The 13,068-nt window shown below is 47.9% G+C and overlaps 1 protein-coding gene across 3 annotated transcripts; it reads left to right on the plus strand.

Annotated features, from left to right (window-relative positions):
• Positions 1 to 391: 391 nt before the first annotated feature.
• LOC309537547 (alpha-taxilin-like) lies at positions 392 to 12,373 on the plus strand. 3 transcript variants are annotated; one of them, XM_082232434.1, is made up of 11 exons: positions 392 to 573; positions 2,125 to 2,372; positions 3,161 to 3,487; positions 4,020 to 4,111; positions 5,736 to 5,910; positions 6,503 to 6,693; positions 7,735 to 7,854; positions 8,143 to 8,217; positions 8,676 to 8,768; positions 8,981 to 9,076; positions 10,086 to 12,373. In XM_082232434.1, exons 2-11 carry the CDS (start codon positions 2,159 to 2,161, stop codon positions 10,428 to 10,430), a joined length of 1,728 nt encoding a protein of 575 aa, XP_082088560.1. In that variant the 5' UTR covers positions 392 to 573; positions 2,125 to 2,158; the 3' UTR covers positions 10,431 to 12,373. The 3 variants fall into 3 exon arrangements, with proteins under 3 accessions (XP_082088560.1, XP_082088562.1, XP_082088561.1); XM_082232436.1 differs by lacking the exon at positions 392 to 573 and adding an exon at positions 625 to 643; XM_082232435.1 differs by lacking the exon at positions 392 to 573 and adding an exon at positions 680 to 794.
• The last annotated feature ends 695 nt before the right edge of the window (positions 12,374 to 13,068 follow it).

A 13,068-nucleotide genomic window follows, 5' to 3' on the forward strand; every position in this document is an offset into this window, starting at 1 on the left:
ACAACCAGATAGCGCATCTGAAACCCTTTTAGCACTTTAAGGGTCAGTGTAAATGTTAATTATGAAAGCTCTCCCTTGCGAGCCGCGGCCTGCCCATTGGGTAAGATCCCTTTCCCTTTGCCACCTTCCTTGTTTGGGGTGGGTGCGTGGAACTAGCCGGGATTTGTTCTCCAGCAAGAAGCCCGGGACCGCATTCGAGAAGATGCTGGGAGTTGTATTTTTAACGAGGCTGCCTCTAACCCCGCCCCGTTTCCCCCGGAGTGATGCATGCCGGGAGCTGTAGTGCAGCCCAGACTCCCGCCTCGCGTGCCGCTTTTTTCCACCCCATCGAAGTTTCCCAGCATGCTTCTCCCGACCGCTCCCGCTGATTGGCTGGCGGCGGCTGGCGGCGCATGCGCAATTCTGAGACCCGGGGCCGGAGCTGCGTTCTCGAGCTTTTTGGAACCGCTAAATCCAGACTGGAACCGGGAGGAAGCGCTGGCGGTGGCGGCGACTCGTTAAGAAGCGAGTGGCGGCGGAGCAGCAAAAGGGGAAAAGCAAAAGCGAGCAGAGCAGCCCCGTGGGTGCTGGGCGGTGAGTTTGGTAGGACGCGTCAAACCTCTGGGCCGTGACGTCAGAGCACTAAGGGTGACGACAACTCTGTGTGAGTGACGTGGTCGAGTGGCGAGCAGGGAGGGCCGCGGTAGCGCCCTTCCCCCGGGGGAGCATGCGTAGTGGGGTCGGCAAGTTGAGGCTGGGGGGGGGCGGGAGGAGTCCCGGGTGGGCCAGGACGGAGGCTGGGACTGGCTGGAAAGGTAGGCAAACTGTATGAGGAGCGGGGCTGGGACTGAGTGGCAGGAGGAGGAGGAGGAGGCCTGTGGGTTTCCATAAGGCCTTCTTTCCCCGCCCGCAAAGTTGCAAAGGTAAACACAGCAGCAACTCAAAATACATAAAAGGAAACTTGCGGCAGCAGCCATGGACTGGTAAAAGCAGTAAAACCCACGCCGGGTATTTGGGGTGTTTGACTGAGTGGCAAAGAAACGGGGGCTGAGGTCAGTAGACTGCTGAGCTGTGTGCATGGAAGAGGGAGAAACAGTAGTGCTGTTTTCTTGAGGGGGCCCTTTGGGGTAGATTTGCCAGGGCTTGGTGTGGGAGGTGAACAGGCAAACATTTGGAGCCAAGCAGGGAGCATCTGAGGCCTGAATTCCCAACACATGTAATAACAAGGTGTTAGGGCTGAGGGAATAAAAATCATAGGTGGTGTTGAGCTAAGGGAAGGAAGGGTCCCATGAGTTGCTCATGCCCTAAGGCGGTTGTAGTGGGAGCAGGGAAGGGCTGGCCCAAGACAGTTTGGCACCTGAGACAAACCACAAAATGGCACAAAGCTGCCCACAAGAGAAGAGGTGTGTGAAGATCTGCATCAGGAACAAGCGGGAGTCAGGGTGGAAAGGAATAAAGTTTTACATTGGGAACGAGTGGGAGGAGACCAGCAGTGCCTCCTATTCACCACTGCAAAGGCAACGTTGGGGAGGGGGCAGCAATGCATTCCTTGGGGACTGGATCTGCTGTCCCTGTAAACCCTGCCGCCTGAGGTGGCTGCCCCAGCTTGCCTCATGGGTGGGCCAGCCTGGAGTAGGGTTTGGCTGATAAGACAGAGAGGTAAGTCACTTGGTGGGGTTCATGAGAGAACATCTGAGGGCATTTTGTTTTCTTGTAAGGGACTGGCAATGTTCTCTGGGACTGTGTGGAAATGTGCCACATATTTTTTTGCATAGGAGAGGGGCATAGTGGGAATGGGCTAGGAGTTTGAGGTTCCCTCAACTGATAGTGTTCACATGTTAGCTTTTAACAGGCCTCTCTTACCTTGTTTCTGATGGGGATGGGTGTGGCCAGGGCAGGAAGATAAATCAGGGGTGTTTTTAAACCTATGAGAGCAAAGCTCTCCGCTATGCTGAGAGAAAGCAACCATACAAATTGTCCTAAGCTGTAATGAATGATACATGATTTCAGTGACTGCACTAGTGACTATCCTTTCTCCTGAATGTGGTGTTTTCTTACCTAGTAATGACTTTTAATTTCCATTGAAATTGCCAGTCATCCTCTGAACTTAATGCTAAACAGAGGGCCACATTTTTCTTTTACCAGACGCTGTTGGAAGTGGCTTGGAAGGTGACTTACAATGAAGAGCCAAGATGGGGAAAGCAAAGCTGTCCTTCTGCCTGCCAGCCCTTCCAAAATGAGTAGTGTGCTGGGGTTGGAAGACTTAGCTGAGGCTCCCATAGTGACTACAGAAAGCTGTGAATGTCCACACCAGCCTGAGCTGTGCAGCTTGAACTCTTTGGTTGACGGAAATGTTGAAAACCCAATGAGTGAGGAGCAGAGTAAGAAAGAGGGTATGTGTTATCATGAGGCCCGTTGCCCTTTCAAATGTTAATTTTTATATCCCTTTACATTTTTCTTCAGCCGAAAGCTGCTAGTGGCATTAAACATTTATTTCCTTTGTCTTTGCACCACCACCGCTAAAAGGGATTGTTGTTTATATTGCATACGTTCTTAAATCTCACAATGCCCATCTTTTCATCGACTGATAATTCTAAAGCCAAAACACATCTGAGGCCATACAATGCTCTCTTCCAGGAAGCGTTGGTCTCCTCTCTTCCCCTCCTCCCCCGTGCTGTAATCCTAATGTACCACCTTTATTCCCAGCACCTTATTTACTAAACACTAGTGTCTACATTGCTAAGAAGTGCAAAAAAAATGACTTTTATATATTTTCAGTGCAATATATGCAGTGGTTTATGTAAAGTGCTTATTTGTTAACTGCTTGAACCTTACCCAGGAAGTTAGTTTTTATGTCAATTTTCTGTTATCAGTTTCCAGGCCTTATTTTACGGGGGGGAAACAGCTCATTTCTTCTGTGCTGTTAGTAAAATGTCTAGCACATTAAGAGCAGAATATTTTGAAATATTTTATACTACTCTAGTAGACTCTATAAACTTTGCACAATGATCTGAAACACAATAACATTTGATATTATTTAGTTAGTAAAATCCTTCTCTCCATGTTCACACATGTGAACATTTGATATTATTTAGTTAGTAAAATCCTTCTCTCCATGTTCACACATTTAATATCTTGCGTATTAATGTTAAATAGTGTTGTTCATTTATTCCTTTTGCAGCACTTTTGGTGGATGAGGCTGTATCCCAGCCCCACCAACCGGTTACCTGTGATGTCTCTGAAGAGCTAAGCAGACAACTAGAGGACATTCTGAACACATATTGCCTGGATACAAACCAGGAAGGACCAGGAGATGACAATGGGCAGAGTGAACCTGTAGAGATGGATGAGGCAGAAAAGTGCCGGAGTGAGTCCCCGAGGAATGGCGAGCAGGAGCAGAGTTGCCCTGAGATGAATGGAGAGAAAGAGGGACCCAGAGGGACCAGTGATGAAGGCGGCGAGCGGGATCAGAAACGAGCCCAAGAAAAAAAGAAAGCTAAGGGGCTTGGTAGGTGGTTCCTTCCTGATAGTGCTCTGCTCTGCTGTCCCATCCTCAGTTTATGTCCTAATCCTAAACGCAGTTGCCCTTGCTAAAGAGTAATCACATACTGTTGCAATCTCTTCATGGGCCTGTGGTCTCTCTGCCTGCTGTGCTCTGATGTTGGAATAGTCATGCCAGGGCTGTTGTGGCTGGTATTGACTCAACTTCTTTCTCTTACAGACATTCTGGACTGCCTAAGTTCAGATTGTAGAGTGCTTAAGGCAGAGATTTTTCACATTATGATGACTGAAAAAATATAATGTGAGCTGGCTGCTCTCTCCTTTGTTAAAGAGCAATGAGGCAGGCAAGAAAGTGTATAGCAGAGACCAGTCCACATCCTGCCTCCCCACCCCGATCTACAAGCTTATAGAAAACTGGTAGTAATTTCCACAGTCTACAGCTTTCTAGTTCCTTAGATTCTTTTGGTCTCAAACTCTTCACCCCCTAGTTCTTTTCATTGTGATCTGAAGATGTGTCTATATTATCCTTTGTGTTCCAGGCAAGGAGATCACGTTGTTAATGCAGACCCTCAACACTCTCAGCACATCTGAGGAGAAACTGACAGCCCTCTGCAAGAAGTATGCTGAACTGGTCAGTGTCTGGCAATGTGAGAGGGAGGGATGCTTGAGTGGGGTATTAGTGCAGGAGGCAACAGGAGAGGGCTTATTCTGAAAGTGAGAGCTTATCTCTGAGGAAACCAGATGCCAGGGGCAGGGTGTGCATGTTTTTCCTTTGAATCTTGTATGGTTTGTTGTGGGTCATAACAGGTTCAGAACAAGTGGGACTCCATCACCCAACTCGTCTGCTAAAGCCAATACATATGCTATTATAGTCTGGTGCAAGTGTAGGTTAAACGTTGGGGATGTGCGTGCCATATCCAAATCCCACTTAACCGCCTGGCCCTTCATAAGGGGCAAACTTTGTCTTCAAGGGACTGGGGAGTTTTTCATAGGGATCATAGATAAAGTAGTTTGTCTATGATGAGGAATGCAAAACACCCAGGCAGCAGAGTGCTCCCTCCTTTTGTACTAGGAGACTCTTTCAGAAACCTTTATGGCCAAGCAGAAGTGCTCAACAGGCTTCTAGCAGTGCCTTGCCTCTTGGGAATCCTAAACTAAACCGCAGGCAGCAGTATGCTTATTGCCAGGTTGCTGCCAGTGCTGGCAGGATGGGTGGGGAGGAGTTGTAGAGCAGGCCTTCCCAAACCACTGGTAAAGGAGGCTTTACCAGAAGATTTACCAGTTAAGGGGTTAAGAGAGCTGCCTTAGACCTGTGAAATACCTAAAACACTTTAGGCACAAGTGGCTCCAGTTTTAGGATTCTCACATTGTTCACTGACCAAGAGTACTTCTGCTAATGGCTTCCAGTGGCAGTTATCTCTTACCCCTGATTGTAATAGGGGGTTATTGTTCAGGTTCATCTCTGCCCCAGTTTGTTCACCAAAGCCACAGTGTCAGGTGTAATGCATATCAATCCACTGACAATTTAGACAATCTCAACTGACCTTCTTTGGAGTTTCATCGTCTTTGCAATGTCCAATCTATGGCAAAATATCTGCAATGCCATGCTTCCTACTCAATATGCTTGTTAAACTGCGGGGTCCAGAACTGGACACAGTGCTCCCGGTGGGGTCAGACCAAGTCAAAATAAAGTGGTACTATTAACTTTCCTTGATCTGGACACTATTTAACGTCGTTATGTGAATTTGACAGAAGCTTCCTCATGATGAAATGCAGGATACCCTGAGCTTTGAACAGTAAGGTCTGAAGGGGGCTTACAAGTCTGTTTCCTAAGTGGCACAAACACCCTTCAGATCTTGATACCCAACACTGCATTGTGCTGCTTGCATTCTTAAGATTTTATAATAACTGAAAAGGACTGCAGAGGTAGAATACATGAGAGTCCCAACAATTAGAGTTGCATCCAGGGAAGAAGGCTGCCCATTGGGACTTGGGTGGCTGATCTCTCTTGTGGCTCAGGGATCTGCCTGTCCAAATTCATTAGCCTTTATCCTAGCCAGAAAAAGAGTGCTGTATTTCTAGCACAGAAGGGCCACCCAGGATGATGCATCCCTCCACCATGTTGCTTCAGTACTAGTTTTCCCTCTTCTCCCCTCTCTGTCCTTATTGCTCATATGTTTGGGAACCCTCATTTTACTGCTATGTGGATACCATTCCTTACGCCTGTCCTGGTCTGCTTCTCTTTGTCCTGCCAGCTGGAGGAGCACAGAAACTCTCAGAAGCAAATGAAAATCCTTCAGAAGAAGCAGACCCAGTTGGTGCAGGAGAAGGATCATCTACGGAGCGAGCACAGCAAGGCCATCTTGGCCCGCAGCAAGCTGGAGAGCCTGTGCCGGGAGCTCCAGAGGCACAACCGCACCCTCAAGGCAAGTGAGGCCCAACCTGTAGGTAGCCTCTCCCCCACCCTTATCAAAGCCCCGGGTGCTGTACCAGTGTCATGTGCAGGCCTCTCGGCCAGAGACCTGTCTGACGCTGCTGCACCTTTGGGGTCAAAAGAAAGCCTATCCAAGCAGCGTAGTTCAGCCTAAGAAGGGAGATAACATTGTTGTGGGGGCAGCTCCTGGCTTGCCATACTGGATATCTTAGGTTGCTCTTTTGGCTGATTTTAAATGATCACAGTGGAGCCCCCAGTCTGTGACTTTGTAGACAAATTGGTTGGGGGGGGGCAGGATCGGGGAAGAAGGAAGAATATAACAGCTTCTGAATTGGATTTCAGCAGGTGTTTTCCAATAAGGGATGATAAATAATTGCTTTTCTCCAGCGAGCCAGTCCATTTTTAGCTAAGCTCTGCCTACTGTGACTTTCAGCCATTCCCTTTTCCATCGCTGCCATTGAACAGAAGCCCTTTAAGGGGGGTGCCAAGTATCCCCACCCGGAGAGCCTTCTGCCCGCAGGAGTCCTCATTCTCGCCCTTCTGCCCCCTGATTTTCACATGTTCTTTCCAACCTGCCTCTCTAGGAAGAAGGTGTCCAAAGAGCCCGGGAGGAAGAAGAGAAGCGTAAGGAGGTGACATCCCACTTCCAGGTGACCCTCAACGATATCCAGCTGCAGATGGAGCAGCACAACGAGCGCAACTCCAAGCTACGCCAGGAGAATATGGAGCTAGCCGAGAGACTGAAGAAACTCATTGAGCAGTATGAGTTGCGAGAGGAGGTGTGCAGCCCACAGTGAGCGGTGGGGTGTGCATTGTGACTGGGGGGGTGAGGGGCGACTGGAATGTTGGGGAGGTAGGGAGGAGAAGTATCCCCAAATCTCTGCAGCCTTAGTCTTATGATAAGAATTTACTTCTACGCCACCTGATGATTACCCAAGTGAGGGAACAGCTTTTAAATAAAACACAGAACCAAGGGAATTACAGCAAGCTTCAGCAGATCCAGTTAGGGACCCAGAGTTTATATTGCAAATGTCCCACTTTATCACTGTTTCCCTAGCAACCAGGCCTTTGACAGGGTTGTTGACATTCCTGTCCCTATCTGTTCCTTGGAACCTTTTAAGGGGGTGCCGGATTTCACTCTAGTGCTAACTCAAAACAGACACGGCAAAACACCCTAAGTGACCGTTCATGCCACTTTCAGGGTCAGATAGGAAAGGAATGCAGCTACTAGGAGTCATAAAATGCAGGCACACAGGAATCATTCATGGATGCATTCTAGCCAAAGGTTAAATGCAATTATTGAAACATTTCTAAAATCAAAAATATGCATTTGGGGTCTCTGGTTTTTACATCAGTCTCATAAGTGTGCTGGCTGGGGCTGATGGGACTTGTAATCCAAAGCATCTGGAGGCATCAGGTTTGGGAAGGCTGGAATAGATGATGTTGAGCTAGATGGCCCAAGGGTCTGACTTTGTATTAGACAGTTTCCTGTGCTCGTTGTAGCAAGTGCCCTGTTGGCAGCTGAAAACGCACCGTTTTGATACCTGAGTCTGCACGCTGGCTTTAAACTGACCTTTCCTATGCAGGCCCCCAAATTAAAATGCTTTCACTTTCAGAAAAAAACCAAAACATTGCAGCTTTTTTCTTGTATGCCAGAGGCAACCTCCCTATGAGCGATTGCTTTCTTTTGGCTAACGTGACTTGTAAAAATAAAAATGATATTTGTGTCTTGGTATTGTGCCTGTGACTTTCTGCTCTTGCATTTGCCAGAAGCGGCTGCTGCTGCTGACTGACAGCCTGTTTTGTCTTTCCATTGGCAGCACATCGACAAGGTCTTTAAACACAAGGACCTGCAGCAGCAGCTGGTGGATGCCAAGCTCCAGCAGGCCCAGGAGATGCTGAAGGAGGCTGAGGACAGGCATCAGCGGGAGAAAGACTTTGTGAGTCTTGCTCAAATGGTCCAAGGAGAAGCCCCAGTCTGGCTGCTGCAGCTGAGCATCTCTTAGGAGGAGAGCTGCATCCAAGCTAGGGAGTCCTTTCCCCTCCTCCTGGATTCTTTGATATTCCTCAGAGCTGCATCAGGCCCTGCTTGCCTCTTAACTGATCCTCTAAACATGGAGTGGAGGGAAGTTCCAGGCTGCAGGGCGCTGTTCTCCTGTGGTGGTGGTGGTGGGGAGTTAATTTCTCTTACTCCATTGCCTTCCCCCTGTTCCTTCTCTCTTGCACAGCTATTGAAGGAAGCCGTGGAGTCCCAGAGGATGTGCGAGTTGATGAAGCAACAGGAAACGCATCTCAAGGAGCAGGTGTGTGCGTGGGTGGCACTCTTCTCTCTCTGCCCCCCCCCCTTGCTATAGTTCACATTTTCTATACAAAATCCACTTTCTTAGAATGGGGAAACAAATTTCCTTCTTGTGACCTGCTGGCAGGATCAGTTGGTCACAACAGGGGCATGGCTAAAGGAACAGTTGCTTCCTCCAAACCTAAATTGGGCTGCAATGTTGTTAGGCACTTAAGATGGTTTCGTTTGAGTTCCCAGCTAGTCCTGAGTAGCTCCCTCTTCCTACCCAACCTCTGTACTTGCAGTGTTTTCAGTAAATGGTGCTTGAAGAATGTCTGCATATGCGTGTGTGTGTGTGTGTGTGTGTGTGAGAGAGAGAGAGAGAGAGAGAGAGAGAGAGTGCACTTCTCTTTCTCTTACTCAGCCCTGATCTAAAGAAAGAGTTGTAGATGCTAACTCTTTTCCTTCCCTCCTCTTTTCCAGCTGGCCCTCTACACAGCAAAGTTTGAGGAGTTTCAGAACACACTATCCAAAAGCAGTGAAGTGTTCACAACCTTCAAGCAAGAAATGGAGAAGGTACTGTATGTTCGTGCTGCTTTCATGTGGTGTGGGAGGAGTAGCTCTGACTTATATTGTCACTCCTATTGAACAACGCTTAAATTCTGAAGTGCCCATCCCTTTGAGCTGCTGCCTTGGGAGGGGAGGACAGCCCCTGAACTGTTTCTCTGCTAGCGTCCCAGGACCGCCTGACTTTCGCTGTTTTTTCCTTCCTTGCTACAACCCCATAGATGACAAAGAAGATTAAGAAGCTGGAGAAAGAGACCACAATGTACAGATCCCGGTGGGAAAGCAGCAACAAGGCCCTTCTGGAAATGGCAGAAGAGGTAACGTCGCCCCTGCCTTACCCACATTGACTTCTCTAGGGGAAACAGGAGCTTCAGGGTCAAATGCATAGCCAGACAGGCCCCAGAAATTCCTATGAGGGATTGAAACTGTGCCCACCCCTTCAAATCTTTGAAATCCTCAAGGATCTAAATAGTGTTCAAAAAAATCAGATTTTCTGGAAGATTATGTTCATTTCCCCCCCTGACTCTGCACTCAGTAGAGAATAATAAATATTGGCAGATCCAGTACTAGGTGCTGCTGCCTCTGCAGTTTTAGAGATGAGCTTGGAAATGCTGAGCAACCTTTTGCTGAAGTCTCGACTTGTAGATGGCCTGTGCGTAGTTTTTCAGTCCTTGGAAGCATCCTCCTCCTCAAAGAGTGTGCCACTCTTTGAAGAAGAAAAAAAGGCATTTTGGTGAAATCACGAATCCTCTCCATCAGAAGAAACCTCTCTTGCTCTCTCACTTCCTTAGTTTTGCTCTTGGCATTCCGTGCTCTTGAGTCAGGATTCCTTTCAACAAGCCTTTGAGTTTTTGTTCTTGCTCTTGCGCTCAGTCCTGGCTTTGGAGTTGGGCGCTGGCCAGTTGACAGAAAGGCAACCCAGGAATGGTGCCCTTGTTTTTGTTCTTCATTGCTGGCTGGGACTAGAAGCTCCTCGATGCCACAGTGAGTTGGAGTGGAGCGGAAAGAAGCAGGGATATGCACTTCCCTGTCCTTGTACTTGGAAGTTTCTTCTTCCAGAGCACACATTGCACTCCTTGCTGTGGGGCTTCTACACCCAGTGGTACAAGGAGGGGAGGGTGTGGCTGAGGGTTAGTCAGTCTCTGGTCCAGAGCTGGCCTGTAAGCTGGTTAAGGACATTTCCCATCTTAATGAACAAGCAGCTTTCCTAACGTCTTAGCAGTTGAATTTAAGCAACTTATTTTTGTCGCCTTTTCATGACCTCTTCTGTACCCTGGCAAGCAGGCAGAACCTGGCCCTGAAATTGATTTTGTTTCCCCCTTGCAGAAAACTCTCCGGGACAAAGAACTGGAAGGGCTCCAAGTGAAAATCCAGCGCCTGGAGAAGCTCTGCCGGGCCCTGCAGACAGAGCGCAATGACCTGAACAAGAAGGTGCAGGACCTGTGTGCCCTTGTGCCTCCCGCTGCCAGCACGGACCTCCAGGGACCACCAAAGGACCCATCCCAAGGCAGCTCAGAGGAGCTGGCACCTCAGGGCACCACCGTGGAGGAGTGCCTTGCCCTGGCACAGGCGGTGTGCTGCACGGGACCAGCCGAGAGGTTTGGGGAGCCAAGCATAGGAGGAGCCCCTGCTCGTGAAAAGATGGATGAAGCTGCTGTCTCTCTTGAGTAAAGATGGAGGAAGGGGGAGAGGCGGGCATACCTCTCCAGAGACTGGGCCCCAGGCCTGGGGTGACAAAGCTCAGTCCCCCACCCCCCAGGCACTTAAGGTGTTCCAGTTTAAGTTTGAAGGCGTTTTTCTTTTCTTTTTTGCTTTATAAAAATTATCTCACTATATATTACACGATATGATGTGCAGGGCAACTCCCACTTTTTATATATAGGCCTAGGAACTAGATTGAACCACATCCTTGTGTGTCGTGTGAACATCTCTAAGTGTGTGGCAGTTTCACCAAAATACCTTCTGAAGTATGGGCGTGGGGGAATCTTGCCAACCATAATCCTATTCCCCTCCCCCAAACTCAGTTGGCTGCTACATCTCACTGTGGGTGCTATGCCATGAATGCAGATTTAGGAGGTTGGCATCATGGGGCCCTTTGGAGGATTTGTTTATTTTTCTCATATACTGACCAGACCCAGAGGCTTAAAATCAGAACAGGAGACTCGAGAGTTTGCTATCTAGTAGGTTATTTTTAGCATGTAGATTCCCCCAGGAAAGCGGAGAATAAAATAGATGTGACTTTGCTTCCTGGGGACAAGAGACTGAGAGCCCTGTTGGTTTGAGGAGAGGGTGGGTGGGGAGCATCCTCTCTAGGACTTTGCTACTTCCAGAATCTATGTTTCAACAGCCTTACGACTTCACCGTTGCCTCTATGCTTATACACGCACAAGTGTATGTATTAAAGATTTAATCCAAAGGTTTTCCTTCCTTAAGTGTTTTGCACATGATGAGCACCCGTGCACATGGTTGCGTGTGGGGAATGCTCTGGGGGTGGGGCGGGCAGGGGGCGTGAATCCCCCGCATGTGTTATATACTCCTCTTTGGGATACTTTGGTTCTAAACATTCTTCACAGTCCCAGAGGCTCAGGGAGACAAACCCTAACCTCCCAGGCAGCAAAGCCCAGTAACTAGAAACAAACTTAACACACATCAGGAGCTGCCTGGAGATTGTCCTCCATGACCGGACTCCTGTTTCCTTTTCTTAACAGCACTTTTCCTTGGGCCACCTTGTCTACACAGCTCCATGTCAGTAAAAAAGAGGTTTCCTATTTAGTCCTCAGTGCTGCCATGGCTAGTTTAAACGCATAGAGGCTTTTTCTGTTTGTGATTTCAATTTCTGCTGCTTCTTGGGCTTAAAACCCAACTACAGACTTCTTTGTGTTTTAGTAGCTGCTGCCTTTGCTTTTAAAACTCTGCATCCCTCCTCGCTGGGACCATTATTAGCCTTTATTGTAATTCCTGTCTTGCTGAGCTGCCTATTCCTCAGCTGTGTTTTGAGCTGTTGAGTGTTGGTGTTTGGGAACAGCTGTGGGCAGGCACCATTCAGGCCCAGCCCTATAGACTTCAAACACTCTGTGTTAAAGGAAGTTGGGCTTTAGGAAACAGTATTAGCGATGCATTTTGTATGATCTGACTTCTCACCCAGGTTGGCAGGTTTCTTGCAGAGCTGTTTTGCTTCCTTGTTTCTCTTACTGGATGTAGTGATTTCATCAAAGCTTGGGGTGACATCCAGCATCGCACCAGCAGATATGGCAGGACTTCACCTTTGTTACATCCCCTCTCCCCACGTACACCCAATCTGCTCTGGAGGGTCCCTCAACCTTTGAGCAATTTCAAGGGTGCATGGGGGGCTGGGGTGGCGGTAGGGGTGGGGAGAGCAAGTCTATGATATGAATGGACCGCCTCCCATCCCTTTCCTTGTACTTTGCAGGGCTTGGCCAAAAGCTGATGAATGTAAATGGGAGATAGAACTTTACTCTTGGAGTGGGACAGAACTGAACACTGAGATGTTTCAAGAAAACCTTCCAATTTTTTTTAATGCAGTGGTACAGGCAATATCTAGATCTGTTATATATATATATCTTTGTATCCAATACAAATGAACATAAACTTGACTGCATGTCTGTGCTCCTTTTTTCTCCGCTACCATCATGGATATTGAGGCAGGCTATTGAGCTTGGCACACAGCACCAATTTCCAGATGTCCGTCCCAATTCGCTATAAAGGGTATTTTGGCCCCTTTCAAGGGGCTTGGGACAGTTTTTGTATCACTTTCATGTGTACTGTAAGTGGTGAAAATGGGTCTGGGAAATATTTTTCACTTGCTTAGCTTCAAAATCATTTTTTGGTTAGGATTCAGAATTAAAACCAATGTAGTGCTTTAGAGGGAGTGTTAGACTTCTTAAGCATTAACACCAAACATTCAGGTCCCAGTTCAAGAAGACAACTCAGATTTTTTTTATTGGTCTAGAACACTGAAGACTGAAGTTACAACGGGTCTTCCTAATTTGTATTATAATTTAAGTGGAACTCTAGCTACATTTTAAAAAAGGAAACCATGGAGCCGTGAGGGACCTCAAAGACCATCCAATGTACTGTTACAGCAGCCTTGTGTGGGCCATCCAGCTTCTGTTTAAAAACCTCTTAACCAAAAAGAGTGTCCACCACGGTTCCAGGATTGAATATCTTGCGCTATTAGCTTGGCAAGTTCTTCCCAATGCTTTGCTGAAACCATGTAATTTTGAATGAACTGGTGCGGATCCGACTGTGGAATGTGGGGTAACCTGACACCCTTCTAATTCTGACCACT

This window comes from Podarcis vaucheri (assembly GCF_965113315.1).
Source record: "Podarcis vaucheri genome assembly, chromosome: 7".
Lineage (NCBI taxonomy): Eukaryota > Metazoa > Chordata > Lepidosauria > Squamata > Lacertidae > Podarcis > Podarcis vaucheri.